At 39.9% G+C, this 17,960-nt stretch overlaps 2 protein-coding genes across 2 annotated transcripts in view; both read left to right on the top strand.

Annotated features, from left to right (window-relative positions):
- The window catches only part of LOC120230486 (complement receptor type 1-like), a 34,974-nt gene extending 31,819 nt beyond the window's left edge, over window positions 1-3,155 (top strand). Inside the window, exons 10-11 of the mRNA XM_039230068.1 lie at window positions 2,251-2,430; window positions 3,045-3,155. Coding sequence (XP_039085999.1) covers window positions 2,251-2,430; window positions 3,045-3,148 — 284 coding nt within the window. The 3' untranslated portion in view covers window positions 3,149-3,155. The remainder of the gene's footprint in view (window positions 1-2,250; window positions 2,431-3,044) is intronic.
- Window positions 3,156-15,794: 12,639 nt separating this feature from the next.
- Window positions 15,795-17,960, top strand: part of LOC120230504 (complement receptor type 1-like) — a 29,010-nt gene continuing 26,844 nt past the window's right edge. Inside the window, exons 1-3 of the mRNA XM_039230099.1 lie at window positions 15,795-15,894; window positions 15,981-16,043; window positions 17,910-17,928. Of these exons, the coding sequence (XP_039086030.1) occupies window positions 15,795-15,894; window positions 15,981-16,043; window positions 17,910-17,928 (182 nt within the window). The remainder of the gene's footprint in view (window positions 15,895-15,980; window positions 16,044-17,909; window positions 17,929-17,960) is intronic.

Below are 17,960 nucleotides of genomic sequence, written 5' to 3'. Positions count from 1 at the left end.
AAGTTGTATGCCAGAGCAAAAACAGATGGCTCCAGCAGTGCCAAGCTGCTTGAATAGTAAGATGCCAGTAACTCTTCTTGCTGGTGCAGGGGTGAGCAGAGTGGGGTAAGAAGGGAGAGGCGTGGATGAGGGGAAGGCAGTAAGCACCATGTGTAAATCAATGAGAAAAACAGATTCATTGGAGAGGACATGAGAACAACTGGCTCTGAACAGTGACCAAGGGCAGGATAATTGCCATCCATTCCCCGCAAGTTCATGGTAGGTGAAACTAGCGATACGGATATTATTTCACTAAGACTTTAGCTAGTCCTATGCCAAATAGCCTACATGACGAAAAAGACTCTACTTTTCAGCTTCAGACCTTGACTCAAAGTATGCCCATCTGTCAGCTGGCTTCTGGGCCCCAACTTTGCCCTTGAACTTTTCTATTCTGGGAGTTAGAAGCAAGGAAAGATCAGCTCAAGGAAAAGAGTATGGAAAGGAAGAGGCTGTTTCTTCTCCCAAAGGGCTGCAGTTCCCTGGTTCTTCAGGACTGACTGTGGGCCTTCCCAAGACAGAAGCAGAGTACACAGGGATGTGGCACCAGATTGGTATACCGCATGACAGAGAAAAGCAATCCACTGAAAGAAGGCAACACATGATAAAACACATCTAACCTTTCTTTGATGCCCCTCCACTTCCAACTGGATGGTTATGTTAGAATCCAGTGACATTTCTTTAAAAGCAGTTGCCTAGGCCACCAGTCACACTTATTGAATGGGCAGAGAAATGCAGTCTCTTCCCAAAAGGAGATAGTTGAGTGCAGACCCTATTCAGAATTAGCAGCGCACAAAATAACCTCTTATAAAAAAGACATAGCTTTTTTTTTTTTAATCTGCGCAAGGAGATGTTTTTATTAAAGGAGAGGGACAAGACTCATGGACAGAAACAGCTGCTCCAGGACCTTGAGAGACTGGTTTTATACAAGGTTGGGGGACATGAGGGAAGGCAAAGGCATGGGGAAGGGGAAATTTCCAAAGGGGTTTTCATAAGCTAAAAAAGCTACTTGATGACTTGGCCTGCTTTGTCCTTTTTCTTAAATCTCTCCTTTAGCATCAGAAGGAGAAGAGTGGCCTATTAGTTCCCTAGGGCTGCCATACAATCTACCACAGACTGGATGGCTTGACACAACAGAAACGTCTTCTCTTCACTGACAGGGAGGCTAGAATTCTGAAAGCAGGCCTTTGGTGGGGCCACATCCCCTCCTGTGACTCTAGAGGAGGGCCCTTCCTTACCCCTCTCACATACTCGTGGCTCCTGGCCTTCCTGGGCTAGTGGGCACATCATTCTGATCCCTGCCTCTGTCTTCACCTGGCCTTCTCCCCTGTGTCTGCGTGTCTCAAATGTCCCTCTCGTTTCCCTTATAGGTACAGCCAGTCACTGGATGTAGGGCCCACCCTGGTAATCCAGGACAATCTCATCTTGAGATCATTACCTTAATTACAGCTGGAAAGATCCTTGTTTCCATTGGGAGGTCCTGGATGCACATATCTTTTGGGGGGACATCATTCGACCCAAGACAAGTAGTGGCTGCTCTTTAATGTCAGGGAGGCTGCTTATGGGGGGGCCCCCTGAGAAGGAGGTAGGGAGGAATAAATGGAGAGAGAGGGTAAAATACATCTTGATGTATAGGAGTATATATGTTAACACTAATAAACGAGGATATGAGTGGTTAGCTCTACACACAAGCAGTCTGATAGGCCTGACACATGACATCATTAGTTAAAACTCTTTCACTGGGCACCCTGGCGGCTCAGTCAGTTAAGGATCCGACTCTTGGTTTCGGCTCAGGTCATGATCTCACGGTTTGTGGGTCTGAGCCCTACCTAGTGCGCTGGCAGTATGGAGCCTGCTTGGGATTCTCTCTCTACCTGCCTCTCTGCTCCTCTCAGTCTCATGCTCTCCCTGGCTTTCAAAATAAATAAGTAAACTTTAAAAATAAACAAAATTCTTGCTTTGGTGAAACAAGAGCAGAAAGGCCAGGAGGGTGAATAGTCTTCCAAGTAGCAGAAATGTCCTGATGAGTAGATGCTGCTGGGAAGGTACCATCCTGGGGAAACCTGAAGGCTAAGAAGACTTTATGCCATTTTTCAAAATCTCTGTCTCCACGAACCCATCTATCAGCTTACTTGGACAGAATGAGGAGGAAGGGTGGAAATCTCTCTGCTCACCCACCTACTCCTGTGGTTTTGCTCTCCACAACCTTTACAGGTTACTGTAAAGCCCCCGAACAGTTTCCATTTGCCACTCCTACAACTCGGACTGATGAATCTGAGTTTCCAGTCGGGACATCTTTGAATTACAGTTGTTCCCCTGGGTATTTTGAGAAGACGTTTTCCATCATCTGCTTAGAAAGCTTGGTCTGGACAAGAGCCGAAGATACATGTAGACGTGAGTAACCCCATCCTAGGAGCTAATCCATGTATGTCAAAACATCTGTGGGATCTGATTTAACTTGTTCAAATTTTGTAGACATCTGAGTTTGTCCACAGTATTTAAATGGAGGGTACACTTGTAGGTCAGCCTTTCCTATTGCCTGGAGTTTTTGCACCTGGACTCCAATTTATTTCACAGGAAGTCTCTTCAGAAAAGGAATCCAAGGGGAAGTCTCCATTCACTGGAGGTTACTTTGGATGGCTAAAACCTTGAAATGAGTGAAGTAGGGACACAAAAGAAAATCATGTAGGTCACAGTGAACTTTGCCTCATTAACCAGGATGGAGGGGAAACCCCAAATTTTGAGGCCTTTGATTTAGGCTCATGGGATGAGAAAACAATTCTTTATCCATATATGACTTCTGTTGGGAGATTCAAGCATCGTCTTTTAAAAAGCAGAGCCCCTTAGCTGCTTGATTCTCAGGTTGGTGCCTTTCCTCAACGTGGTCAATTCTGTGGAACAGTCAGAAGTGTACAGGCTGTTGGGTGTGCTACACTCCAGTCTGAGTCTTATAAACAAAGGTAAATTGAACTCTACACCTAGTTCCAAATTCTCCTTCTTTCCCATAGGAAAATCATGTGGAACTCCTCCAGAACCCTTCAATGGCCTGGTGCATGTAAACACAGATACCCAGTTTGGATCCACAGTTAATTATTCTTGTAATGAAGGGTGAGTTGAGAGCACTGTCCCTGGAATATGAGTTCCAGAACAACAATGCTACCTGCTCCGAACCAGGCACACTAGATATCACTGGCACTTCAAAAAGTTAGCAATAGGAACTTGTGGACAGAGATGGTAGCTTGAACAAAGCCGTATGACCAAAGGAATATAAAAAAAATAGTAGCAACAGCCAGATGCCTAGGTGGTGCAGTCAGTTAAGTGTCTGACTTTTGATTTGGCTCAGGTTGTGATCTCACAGTCCATGAGTTCAAGCGTAGCATTAGGCTCTGTGTTAACAGTGCAGAGCCTACTTGGGATTCTCTCTCTCTCTCTCTCTCTCTTCCCCTCCTCCACGTCTCTTAAAATAAATAAATGAACTTTTAGGGAAAATAATTTAAAAATAAAATACATTTTAAAAATAAAAAAGGAGTAGCAATATGTATTTGTATTTTAACTATAGGATGGCACCAGTTTCCTGCTGAGGGTAGTACATGTGAAGCCTGGTAAGACGTTCACTGCATAAAAAAAACAGCCCACTAAACGAGTAAAAGAAAAAATGCTAGTTGAGCCATGCATGCAACATTCCTTTAAAAAATTTTTTTTTAAATGTTTAATTATTTTGAGAGATACAAAGAGACAGAGTATGAACAGAGAAGGTGCAAAGAGAGAGAGACAGGTACAGAATCAAAGCAGGCTCCAGGCTCTGAGCTGTCAGCACAGAGCCCTTCACAGGGAATGAACTCATGCACCATGAGATCATGACCTGAGCCAAATCAGATGCTTAACTGACTGAGCCATCCAGGTGCTCCCATGCATGCAACGTTCTTAACTAAGATCACTGAGCACTGTCACCTAATTGAAGGACCTTGGAATAGGGGTTGCAGGGTAAATCTTAATGTAATAGCAGCTCTGGAAAATGTGAGTATGAACACACACAGAGTGGGCACATTAATGAGTTCTTGTTCTGAATTTTTCCTTGGCACAGAGGACCATGCTAGAAACCATTGCCTCCACTTAGAGGGAGCAATTAAAGAATGTGTATTAATTTTCAGCTTCCACAATAAATTCAAAGAAAAAATAGAATTTTATTGGGTTATAAAAGTGAACATATATTCATTAGACATACGTGGAAGCCATGAATAACCCAAAGATCAAAAAAATCACCACCCATAATTCTATCACTCATCATATTTTGCTATGAAGTCTTCTATCCTTTTTTTATCTGTAAATATGCATGTAACCCAGAAGTCAGTTGAGCTCAGTTACTCTTAGAAGATAGAGGTGGTTAAATTGGACACAAGCATCAATTCTGTATCTGGAAAGTATAGATTTTGCCCTGATCACCCCTTGCCTGCAACAAGGAGTTCTGATTTCTTAATTCATCAGTCCTCAAATGATGGGAGCCCCAGTCAACACCAGTGACGCATCAAGACAGTGAAAGGACAGTCCACAGAACGGGAGAGAATATTTACAAATCATTTGTCTACTAAGGGCTTGATATACAAAATATATAAAGAAGTCCTGCAACTGAACAACAAAAAAACTAACAACCCAATTTAAAAATGGGCAAAGGACTTGAGTAGACATTTTTCCAAAGAGGATAGACCAATTTCCAGGAAACACATGTCAAATACCAAACATTATTAGTCACTAGAGAAACGCATATCAAACCCACTTTACACCTTACAGGATGGCTATAATGAAAAATAAAATTGTGGTGAGGATGTGGATAAAAGGAAACCTTGTGATTGCTCCTGGGAACGTAAAATGGTGCAGCCTCTACGGAACACTGTTAGGTGATTCAAAAGTTAACACAGAATTACCATAGGATCCAGCAATTCCAATCCTGCATACAGACCAAAAAAGATTAGACACAGACACTCAAACAGATATGGGTTTAGCAGCTGTTTTACCTATTTTTAAGTACATCCTGATAAACTTTATTTTTCCTTCTAAATGACACATCTCACGGGTGTTTTCAGTTTTATTAAAATGGAGGGGATATAATATTTTAATAAAGTATTGAGTATATTCAACACCTGTGAATGAACTCCATAAACGCATCAATAATAGTGATGATAACTATTTTCTCATTCATGTGTATTTGTAGATGTGTCATTTTGTGAAGTTACAATCGGCCAAGTTCTGTTTGTTTTAATCGACCACTTTAAAGAAATGGCTCTTAGATTTTTTCATCATTTATATTCTATTTTTCTTAATTTATATTCTATTTATTTCAGTAATTCCTCAGACCAGCTTCTTTCATATGTTCGCATTTATAGTCTTTAAAATGTCTAATGTAAAATGTTGTGTTCATTTATTTGAAAATTTTCTTGGCAAATAACAAAAGTACTAACTATTTCTCTAAGGATGGTTTTGGCATCAGTGTCCTACATTTTCAAAGAGTGATAGTGCATCAGCATTTGTAATGAAGTAACTGAATAATGTAAGGTTTATTACTACAGTCTGTTAAGGTCAATTAACATTATTCAAACTCTAACCTCAATATCTGTCATTGGAATTTTAACAAATTTGTTGAGCTCTCTGTTTCCTCTTTTTTAAAATGGGAGCTATGCACAATATTCACTTCAAAGCATCATTTTAAAGATTAAGTTCATCGATGTAAAAGCACTTTGATGTGTTGTTGTTATCCTATAGGTAATCTGCAATGAGTGTTTTACTTTTGCCTTTGACCATGATCCAAAACCTTGAATTTTGTATTTCTTCTGTGGTTATTAATTCCTACTGTTGTTGTATTATAATGAGAGTGTATAGCTGTTTTGATTTCTTCTATGTGCAGATTCTGGGATGCACTCTGCTGACCGATATGATACAACTTTTATAAATGGCTCCTAGAGAGAAAGTTTATATTCTCTGTATGATACAAAGTTTACACAATTGTGTTATGATTACCATATTGTTACATGATTTGTGCCGCAGAATCCCATCTGTAAGCTACCTTTAATCCTTTGCAGCCGATTGAGTGTCTCCACAGATTCCCTCTACTCCAAAATACTTAGAAGTCCATGAACAAATAGGAGGGATAGAAGGAGCACCACCTTCCAGCCCTAAATTATCCCATCCCTGACTTTACGTAATGGACTCTCCTGTACCTAGCTCAGCATGATTCTCCACAGTGTGTATATTTGCTTATAGGGAAGGGAATCTCCTGGCTCTTCTTGAACAGTGGTTTAGCTTCATGGCCACTCAAATTTCTAACACCCATGGAAGCTAAGGAGGAAGGCTTGAGTAAACTTAGGAATTTCAGAAAGATGGGTAACCAAGTGAGGAAGAGTTACAACATAATTGTGACTGTAGCACATTAGTGTCTTACAATACTTTCAAGAAGATTCACTGTTCTTTACAGCCATACATAGGCTGGAACATGCTTCACCTTTTTGACTCCGATTCTCTAACTTTATCATAGTGAACACATTAAGAACAACCTCTATAGTCAAAAGTCAAGCGACAACCATGATCTTCTGCTTTCTCTCTTTTTTAAAAATATTTATTTATTATTGAGAAACAGAGAGAGATAGAGCATGAGCAGGGGAGGGACAGAGAGAGAGGGGGACACAGAATCAGAAGCCGACTCCAGGCTCTGAGCTGTCAGCACAGAGTCTGACGTGGGGCTCAAATCCAAAAACTGCGAGGTCATGACCTGAGCTGAAGTCAGATGCTTAACCAACTGAGCCACCCTGGCACCTCAATCTGGTGATCTTAAGACAACTTTTAAATGTCTGACAGGAGGCAGGCCAAAGGCAACATACTAGTGGTCCTCAACTTGTTTCTTTGAAGAAAGTTTGAAGATTAAATATTTGTTGGCACATTTGAAAGGATTTTACAATACAGTCAATAAAAAACAAATAACAAGAAGTAAAATTCACTCACTACCTAAATATAAAGTGACTCCATTATGTCTACAAAAGTATTCGCTGTCATGGCTATACCCACATAGTTCCCCATCATCTTTGTTAGGGTTAGATTAAGCTGCAAAAGACAGAACTAACAAAGTAATAGGAGCTTAAACAAGACAGTAGTTTACTTCTCTCTGAGGTTAAGTATGGGTAGTCCTTCCAAGAAGACTGTAGAATTTACAAGTCCAGGGCTGATCGCTGGTTCTATGATCCACGTACACCTGGGATCCTTCCATGTGAGACTCCATGTCAACACATGGCCCAAACTCCAGCCAGCAAAGAGAAATAATGGAAGAAGAGAACACCCATTCCTTTAAAGACACTTCCCAGAAGTTTCACCAGACACTCCAGGTGCATCCCTTTAGCCAGAACTTAGCCACATGGCTATATGCAACTGTGGGAGGCTGAGAAATAAAGCCTTTAATGAAAGTGGCCAATGACCACCATGTAAAACTACACAGTTTTATTACTAATGAAGAAGAGGAAAGCAGATATTGGAGATGTCTGTAGACTCTGCTACAAGTGGTTATTGTCCTGATTACATGTCTTGGGTATTCAAGAAACAAAATTCTTAGCTGTTCCAATAACTACTCACTATTATATGACATTGCATAATAGCCCTTACCTTTTACTTAATCAAATTTAACTCTACTGTACGTGGAACGTGTGAATGGCTTAGCTCCATATCTTTGTGACATATCTTACAGTAACAGTATAGATACCTAATAACTAAAAAATAAACAATGACAAAATGTTCCGGATTTTGTGGCCTACTTTGAACGATCTGACGGCACAATACTTAAGTACCTCTGCCTTTTACATTTAAGGTGTGAAGATGGTTAGCTGTTTCCTCTGGTTCTCATTTTTGAATCTTCTTAGTAAGGCCATCATTTTGTCCTTTGAGTACCATATGCTTGATCTCTAAGCAAGGTGCTAGAGGATGTAAATATTTCAATAAGACATCTTCCCTATTAATCAAGGAGCTTATAATTTCCTTGATGGAAGTACACATGAGCAAAATAGCCCCTGAGGTTCCCTGAAGGCAAGCACAAACTGTCCCACAGTGAAGGGAATTATTGTGCCCAGTGGTGAGGGACTAGGAACAAACATGGATTAAAAGCAATAAGAACATAAACTTGTCCTTAAAAATGAAGGACTAATTGGCAGATAGAGATGCAGATAGATTTACAGAATAGACTAATTTCTTCCTTGACTTCTCCTATGTTTTAATCTGCCTGTAATTTGTAACACCTACTTGCAGTTATTTTCTCATGGCCACTTAACCAAGAAGTAAGTGTAGAGTATAATCATTTTTCATTCTGTTTCTAGGTATCGACTCATTGGCTCCCCTTCTGCTACTTGTCATCTCTCAGGCAATACTGTCACTTGGGATAAGGAAACACCTATTTGTGAGAGTAAGTGGAAGTATTTTTTCCCATAATTCCCTCTGGTCCATCCGTATCTGACTCATGTTACAAAGAGGAGATCGAATCCATCGTGCAGAGAGTAGTCTCTCTGATATTTGAAATCCAGAGTCCTATGCTACATAGTTCTCCAGATGCTTCTTTATTTTAGGAGGCTGTTTGTCTGAAACTGTGAATCTGAACTCAGGTAAAATTGCCCTCCTTTTCTACTCTGATAGTAAATGCTTCCCAGGGTAAAGCTTTTCCTCATGACTAAACTTAAAAGACACTGAAGAAAATAAAAGTTGTCTCTGCCACTTCTTAGAAGCACATGATAAACCCAAGAAGTAGATAACTCCCTTCCTTATTGCCTTTACTCTGAGAAAGGAAATAAGATCTCATAAGTCTTAGCCATTGCACCAAGCCTCTGGTCATTCTGTGCTTTATCTGTTCTTTAAATTCTTCCTGCCTATATTTGTTCTTGATTAGTTGACCCTGCATCTTGTCAGCAGTATATTGTAAAGTGAACCTCCAAAACTTTGAGGAACATGGAAGAATGACTGATTGTAACTTGGTTAAATATTAAGGCTGTGAAGAAATCAGGATCAAACACAGAACTGATGGCAGTAAAAGTGGGCACACACTTCTGGCAGGCTTATGAGCAGTGTCTACATAAGCCTTAATATAAATACCCTTTGACCTAGTAATTCCACTTCCCAGAGTTTATCCCAAGAAAACTCAAAATGGAATTTTCCCATGATTTTGGTTCACAGACACTCAATACAACAATAATTATGATGGTGGAAAATAGTAAAAATCTAAATGTTTAGCATGGTTGGAAAATAGCTAATGGAAGAAATAAAGCTTCTTTAAAATAAGTTTGATAAGTTTTTAAGATGGTAAAAAGTATACCATGAGGAATTATAGATTGCCCTTTTTAAATCAGACTGGTTTTTTTGTTGTTGTTGTTAGTGAGTTGTTTTATGAGTCCTTTACATTTTTGGGGATATTATCCTCTTATCCGATATGTGGTTTAGAAAAGTTTTCTCCCATTCTATAGGTTGCCTTTTCATTTTGTTAATTGTTTCTTTTGGTGTGCATAGGTTTTCAGGTTTGCTGTAGTCCCATTTGTTGATTTTGCTTTTGTTGTCTGTGCTTTTGGTGTCATATCCAAAAAATCAATTCCTAGACAAGTGTCAAGAACATTCTTCTCTTCATTTTCTTCCAGGAGTCTTACAGTATCAGGTCTTTGATCTATTTTGAGTAAATTTTTGTGAGTGGTGCTCTTGACTCTCTTGCTAACTATTAATTGACTGTATAACCAGTAGTTTCATTCTGGGCTCTCTATTCTGTTTTATTGGTCTATGTATCTGTTTTTGTGGCAGTGCCATACTGTTTTTATTACTATAGCCTTGTAGTATAGTTTGAAATCAGAATGCATGATACCTCCAGCTTTCTTCTTTTTCATTAGAATTGCTTTGGCTCATCTGGATCTTTACGTAATGATTCATGTTTATACTGTGCTTCCAAACAAATTTTAGAATTGTTTTTCTATTTTTCTGTTAGAGAATGCCATTGGTATTTTGATGCGGATTGTACTGAATCTATACATGAGTTTGGGTAGTATAGACATTTTAACAATATTTATTATCCCGATTCATGAACATAGGTTGTCTTTCCATTTGTTAATGTCTTGTTTGATTTCTTTCAGCAAAATCATGTGGCTTTCATTGTACTGATCTTTCACATCCTTGGTTAAATTAATTCCTAGGTGTTTTATTTTTTTTTAATGCTATTGTTAATGGGACATTTTTCTTGATCTCTTTTTCAGATGTTTCATCCTTAGTGCATAGAAACGCATCTTGATTTCATATCCTGCAACTTTACTGAAATCATTGATTAGTTCCAACTGTTGTTTGATTCTTTTGAATTTTCTAAATATAGAATCATATCATCTGCAAATAGTGACAGTTTTACTTCTTCCTGGTTTGAATGCCTTTTATTTCTTTGTCTTACCTGACTGCTCTAGCCAGGATGTCTAGTGCTATACTGAATAAGACCAGTGAGTGTGGGCACCGTTGTCTTATTCCTGATCTTAGAGGAAAAGCTTCCAATTTTTCTTCATTGAGTATAATGTTGGCTGTGGCTTTGGCATATATGGTGTTTATTACTTTAAGGTATGTAAATACTCCTTCTATAACCTAATCTGCCAAGAGTTTTTATTATGAAAGGAAGCTGTATTTTGTCAAATGTTTTTTCTGCATCTGATGAGATGCTTATGTGATTTAAAATTTTTAATTTTATTAATGTGATGTATTACATTTGCTGATCTGTGTCTGTTAAAGCATTCTTGCATCTCAGGGATAAATTTCACTTGGTCAGAGTGTATAATCCTTTTTAAGTGTTCTTGAATTTGGTTTGCTAATATTTTGTTGAGAATTTCTGCAGCTATCTCATCAGGAATATTGATCTATAGTTTACTTTTTTGTTGTGTCCTTACCTGGCATTGGTGTCGGGGTAATATAACGCTGGTCTCCTAGAATGAGTTTAGATGTAGTCCCACCTCTGCAATGTTTTGGAAACATTTGAGTGGGGCTGGTATTAATTTTTCTTTGAATGTTTGGTAGAACTCACCAGTGAAGCGATCAGCTCTAGAGTTTTCTGTGTTGGGAGTTTTTTGATTACTGAGTCCATCTCTTTGCTGGCTATTGGTCCTTTCAGAGTTTGTATTTCTTCCTGACTTGGCCTTTGTAGGTTTTATGTGTCTAGAAACGTATCCATTTCTTCTAGTTTGTTGTCATATTATATGCTTCTAATTTGCTGGCGTGTAATTGTTCATAATAGTGTCTTGCGGTCTCATGTATTTCTGTAGTATCAGTCGTCTCCCTTTTCATTTCTAAGTTTATTTATTGAGTCTTCTCTCTCTTTTTTTTAGTAGTCTGGCTAAAGGTTTGTCGGTATTATCTTTTTCTAAAGCCAGCTTTTAGTCTTGTTGATACTGTCTCTTGTTTTTCTGTTCTGTATTTCATTTATTTCTACTCTGATCTTTATTATTTCCCTTCTTCTCATAACTTTGGGCTTAATCTGTTCTTTTTCTAGGTCCTTGAAGTGAAAAGTTAGGTTATTTGAGATCTTTCCAATTTCTTAATGTATGCATTTGTCACTACAAACTTTCTTTTCCAAGATGCTTGTGCTGCGCCCCATAAGATTTGATATGTTGTATACCCATTTTTATTTTCTTCATGATAACTTTTTAATTTCCTTTTTGATTTCTTCTTCGATGCATTGGTTGTTCAGAAATGTGTTGTTTAGTGCACAGATTTGTAGATTCTCCAGTTTTCCTCTTGTTGTGGATTTCTAGTGTCCTATTAGTGTAGTCAGAAAAAAATAGTTGTATGATTTCAGTCTTCTTCAATTTGCTGAGATTTGTTTTGTGCCCTATCATATGATTGATCCTGGAAAATGTTTTTGTGCACTCAAGAGGAATGTGTATTTTGCTGCCATTAGGAGGAGTTTTCTATGTATATACGTATGTCAAGTCCATTTGTTCTAGAGTATGGTTCAATTCCAATGTGTCCTTGGTGGCTTTCTGTCTGATCTATCATTTGCTCAGAGTAGGGGTACTAAAGTCCCCTACTATTATCATATAGTTGTCTATTTCTCCCTTTAGATCTCTCAGCATTTGCCTAATATACTTAGTGTTCCAATGTTGGGTGTGTATATACTTACAGTTGTTATATCTTCAGGATATATTGACTCAACCTTTTGTCATTCTATAATGACCTTCTTTGTGTCTTATCATTTTTAGCATGAAGTCTCTTTTGTCTTATATAACCTATGGCTATGCCCACTTTCTTTTGATTGTCACTTGCATAGAATATCCTCTTCCATTCCTTCACTTTGAGCCTATGTGTCTTCAGAGCTGAAATGAATTTCCCGTGGGCAGCCTATAGTTTGGTGTTACATTTTATCCATCCAGCTACTCTGTGCCTAGTGATTGATGAGTTCATCCATTTATATTTAGAGTAACTATTGCTACATAAGGACTTACTACTGCCATCAATCATGTCATTTGCCTTCTGGTTGTTGTCTTGTTTCTCCTTTGTTTTATTTCCCTCTGTTTTTGTCTGTCTTTGCAAAATGGTGGTTTTCTATGGTGATTTGCTCATTCTCCTCATTTTTTATGTTTCATGACTTTACTCTAGACGTTTTCTTTGTGGTTGCCATGTGGCTTACATGAAACATCTCACAGATAAAACAGTCCTTCTGAGGTTGATAACACCTTATCTTCACTCACCTATAAAGCTTCTACCCTTTTACTCGTCCTCTTTATATTTTTGATGTTATAGTTTACCTCTTTTTATGCTGTGAATTCACTGAGAAATTATAGTAGGTACAGTTATTTGTAATGTTCGTTTCCATAAGCTTTTTAAAAATACTAGGATATATATTTTTACGTTTATTTGTTTATTTTGAAAGAAAGAGAGAGAGAGGGGCAGAGAAGAGAGAAGGACTCCCAAGCACGGAGCCCAGCATGGAGGTCGAAACCACGAACTGTGAGATTATGACCTGGGCCAAAATCAGGAGTTGGACATTTAACTAACTGAGCCACCCAGGTGCCCCTCTATAAGTTTTCATGATTAAGTGGTTAATATGCTACTCCAATATAGAGTTACAGTTGTCTTTATTTTTCACTTTTGCTAGAGTGCTGTGTACTTTCACTTGCTGTTATTTCACGCATTAACATTTCTTCATTTCAGCTGAAGAGCTTCCTTTAACATTTCTTGTAAGCAGGTCTAGCGGTGGCGAATCTTCCTCATTTTTTTTTTTCAACTTTCTGGGAAAGGCTTTATTTCTCAGTTTCTTCCCCCGCGTTAGAAAATTCTCAGCTACTGTTTTTCTAAGACACTTGCTTCCTTCTCCCTCTCTTCTTCGGGTAAACCAGTTATTCTTATATGCGTTTTTCTCATATCACATAGCTCTAATAGGGTTTCATCACTTTAAAAATAATCTTGGTGCTCTCGCCTCTTCGGAGTCATTTGTAAATTCATATCCTCCAGGTCACTAATTTGTTCCTCAAGCTGATCTGTCCCATTTCCTAAGCTCTCCAATCTATTTTTCATCTGATTTTTTGAATTTATCATCTCCAGAATTTCTGGTATTTTTTTTTCTTTTAGAGAAATAGAAAACTTTATTGTACATAAACAAAAGTGTGGATTTGTTGTGTCTGGTTCTTTTTTTAAATTTCAGTCTCTTTGGTAAAGAACTCCTTTTGGCCGCTGATTTTATTCCTTAGTTCATTGAATTGTCTTTCTGGATTTTCTTGTAGCTCATGGAATCTCTTCATAACAGCTGTTTCGAATTCTTTCTCAGCTAGATTGCGGTGCTCCATGCCTTGGAGATCGATCGCTGGAGAATTATCATTTCCTCTTTGCGGCTTGAGATTTCTGCGGTTTTTCATAGTGTTTGACAAAATGTGTCTCTGCCATTGCATTTGAAGTAGCACACAGCTTTCTTGTTGCTCAGTTCAGCGGACTTGCAATTAGAAATCATTCTTCTGCTTTCCAAAAGGTGGCGCTTTAACTCAAGATTTTAGTTTCTCTTCGCGTGCCTTGGGTCTGGGCTGCACCGGGAAGCACACTGGCTTTAAAAAGCTGGTGTAGAAACAGCTGATGGCAGAGTTGGGGGAGGTGTGGGTTTCACACCTGTTGCTTTGTGGGTGCCCATGGCCCCAAAAGGGGGATCCTCAAATCGGGGCTACTCCCAGAGGGAGGTCTGAGCGCCAACCTCCCGCTAAAATCCCACAGCTGATATCCAGGGGAACAGGTCCCTTCAAGGCCCTTTGTTCTTCTTGACTGCCTCTCTTCCCCTTTCGTCTCTCCTCCAGGTGCAGATTCCCCCCCTCAGGAATCTGTGCAGCTGGAGAGAAATGGGTCCACTCAGTCACTCACCACTTTCACTTCCACTTGCTCAGTGAGGGAAGTCTTGGCCCGGAAGAGGGAGCTGGCTCCTCCAGATCCTCCTCCTCCTCTGCCTCCATCCTGCCTGGATGGGCACCTGGTTATCCCATCAGGCTGGCTGGGCCTCTGCAAAATCTGTTTCTGGTGCATGTCCACCATGCTTTGCTCTCTCCAGTTTTGCAGCAAATGTGTGTGGAGCAATTCCCCCCAATTCCCTTGGATCCCACTTCTTTTGGATCCATAGCAGCCTCTGAGATACTATCCTCTTTGGTTTTTGAAGCGCCGGTGTGCAGAAATGTAATGTACAGAGGCACCTTTGTTCAGCTGTGAGTAGCTATTTTAATCTGGACTTTTGTTGGAACGTCTTTGCTAGAGATCTATTTGGACACGTAATGGGATGCTGATGGAACTGTATAAGAACAATCAGTATCAATAGAACTCAGATTTCCAACAAAAACAAACTCTACCTTCCTGAGACATATAAATGTGAAAGTAAATACATAAATAAACTTTAGGCAAATATAAAACACAGGGATAAAATCTAGATATGAGAAGTCAATCACTGTTGGCTGTCCTAGAACCTTCACTTTGTTTATTCATACAATTCTGACAGACTTGGGTATCTATTCATAAGTTCATATTAGATTCAAAGCATCAAATTGTGAACTGCTAGAAATAGATACTAATAGCAGAAAGAAAGGACAGCTGGTCACTTAAAATAAAGGAAAAAAAACAAAGGGGAAAAAAAGGCTCCCTAGAGCCACTTAATTTGGCTCTGAAAAGTCCTATAATCAGTGTATCCTAAAGATACTATTGTGTATTTGTTATTGATACAGACGATAATGGTCTTGAATCAAGAAACAGTTATATCTACTGAAGAAGGTCATCTGTGCTTAGTAAAGGTTTACAAAGATTTCTTTGCAACTTCGATCTTTGAGGGCCATCTTGCCTGTCAACCCAAGACTGTCAACACAGGATGTCTTTTGCCAAACATAAAGTAGGCAAGTGACAGTTGCTGAAAAAAACAAATTAGTTCCATTTCAAATTGATGAAAATCTTAGTTACCTGGAGGGTCTTGGACTTTTGCAATAAACTGTAAATAAAGTCTCACTTCAGTTAGTTCCTTTTCTGAAGAAGCCTTACATACTTAAGCCCATCAACTTTAGTGTGTTCTCATGGAAAAAATACAGTCCCAGGGCACCAGTGCTGTACTCTTGATTAAAACTCTAATGGGATCTAAATCTCCTGCTCTCTTTCTAGAAATCTTTTGTCCAAGCCCTCCATCTATCCTTAATGGGAAACGCAACGGAACTTCTCAGGGAGGCGTTCCCTATGGAATGGAAATTACTTACATGTGTGACCACCACCCAGCCAGAGGGATGACCTTCAACCTCGTTGGGAAGAGCACCATCCGCTGCACAAGTGACAGTGAAGGGAATGGGATGTGGAGCGGCCCTGCACCTCACTGTGAACCTTCTGGTCAGTACCCATGCACCCCAAGCGGAATCAGAATATCTGGCCCAGATCCTTCATGTGTCTCTAAGCTTATGGTGTATGCTTGGAAGTTCCATTTGTCAAGGTGGATGTGTCAAAGTTGTATGCCATAGCTAAAACAGATGACTCCAGCGGTACCAAGCTGCTTGAATAGTAAGATGCCAGTAACTCTTCTTGCTGGTGCAGGGGTGAGCAGAGTGGGGTAAGAAGGGAGAGGCGTGGATGAGGGGAAGGCAGTAAGCACCATGTGTAAATCAATAAGAAAAACAGAGTCATTGGAGAGGACATGAGAACAACTGGCTCTGAAGAGTGACCAAGGCCAGGATAATTGCCATCCACTCCCCGCAAGTTCATGGTAGGTGAAACTAGCGATACGGATATTATTTCACTAAGACTTTAGCTAGTCCTATGCCAAATAGGCTACGTGACCAAAAAGGCTCTACTTTTTAAGCTTCAGACCTTGACTCAAAGTATGCCCATCTGTCAGCTGGCTTCTGGGCCCCCACCTTAATCTTTGTCCTTGAACTTTTCCATTCTGGGAGTTAGTAGCAGGAAAGATCAGCTCAAGGAAAAGAGTATGGAATGGAAGAGGCTGTTTCTTCTCCCAAAGGGCTGCAATTCCCTGGTTCTTGAGGACAGACTGTGGGCCTTCCCAAGACAGAAGCAGGGTATGCAGGGATGTGGCACCCGATTGGGATACCACATGACAGAGAAAAGCAATTCACAGAGAGATGGCAACACATGATAAAACACATCTAACCCTTCTTTGATGCCCCTTGCCTTCCAGCTGGGTGGTTATGTTAGAATCCAGTGACATTTCTTTAAAAGCAGTTGCCTAGGCTGAAGCAGGATGATTGTTGAAAAGACCACCAAGCGCCAAATAGAAGCGAAGCAAAATTTTATTTATGGCCGGGCCAACCTGATATCCTGATCTTAAGGAGAAAAATGCATAGAATGGCCCCAAACAAAGGTAGCAGTGAGCTTATATGGATTTTAGCAAGGCAGAATATGTCATTATTTAGTTAACGAATTACACTTACAGTATTCCATGGTGACCAATTACATTGTAACACACAGATGTTAGTTTTGGCAGGAACCTATCATTTCAAAGATCTTTGTCTTTAGAAGTTGTGATATAACCAATTATAGATTGACATTTGAGAAACTGTGGGACAGTGACTACCTGACAGATCATCTGACTCCAAATAGCGATGAGGTATTCTATAACGTGATAGTTACTTAGAACAATGAAACACAGGCTTGTGAAGTGGATTTACAGAAGGAGAAATAGCATATTAGTATTTAACCATGCTTGAGGTTAACCTACAATATAGGCCACCAGGCACGCTTATTGAATGGGTAAATAAAAGCAGTCTCTTCCCAAAAGGAGATAGTTGAGTGTAGACCCTATTCAGAATTAGCAGCACACAAAATAACCTCTCATAAAAAAAGACAAAGCTTTTATTTTTAATCCGTGCGAAAGGTGGTTTTATTAAAGAAGAGGGACAAACCCATGGACAGAAACAGCTGCCCCCGGACCTTAGAGGCTGGTTTTATATAGGGCGGGGGGAATGCAGGAAGGTAAAGGCATGGGGAAGGGGAAATTTCCAAAGAGATTTTCATAAGCTAAAAAAGCCACGTGATGGCTTGGCCTGCTTTGTCCTTTTTCTTAAATCTCTCCTTTAGCATCAGAAGGAGAAGAGTGGCCTATTAGTTCCCTAGGGCTGCCATACAATCTACCACAGACTGGATGGCTTGACACAACAGAAACGTCTTCTCTTCACTGACAGGGAGGCTAGAATTCTGAAAGCAGGCCTTTGGTGGGGCCACATCCCCTCCTGTGACTCTAGAGGAGGGCCCTTCCTTACCCCTCTCACATACTCGTGGCTCCTGGCCTTCCTGGGCTAGTGGGCACATCATTCTGATCCCTGCCTCTGTCTTCACCTGGCCTTCTCCCCTGTGTCTGCGTGTCTCAAATGTCCCTCTCGTTTCCCTTATAGGTACAGCCAGTCACTGGATGTAGGGCCCACCCTGGTAATCCAGGACAATCT

This window comes from Hyaena hyaena, unplaced genomic scaffold, assembly GCF_003009895.1.
Source record: "Hyaena hyaena isolate Hyena2069 unplaced genomic scaffold, ASM300989v1 scaffold_43, whole genome shotgun sequence".
Taxonomy (NCBI): domain Eukaryota; kingdom Metazoa; phylum Chordata; class Mammalia; order Carnivora; family Hyaenidae; genus Hyaena; species Hyaena hyaena.
This window is presented reverse-complemented; position numbering and strand designations above follow the sequence as displayed.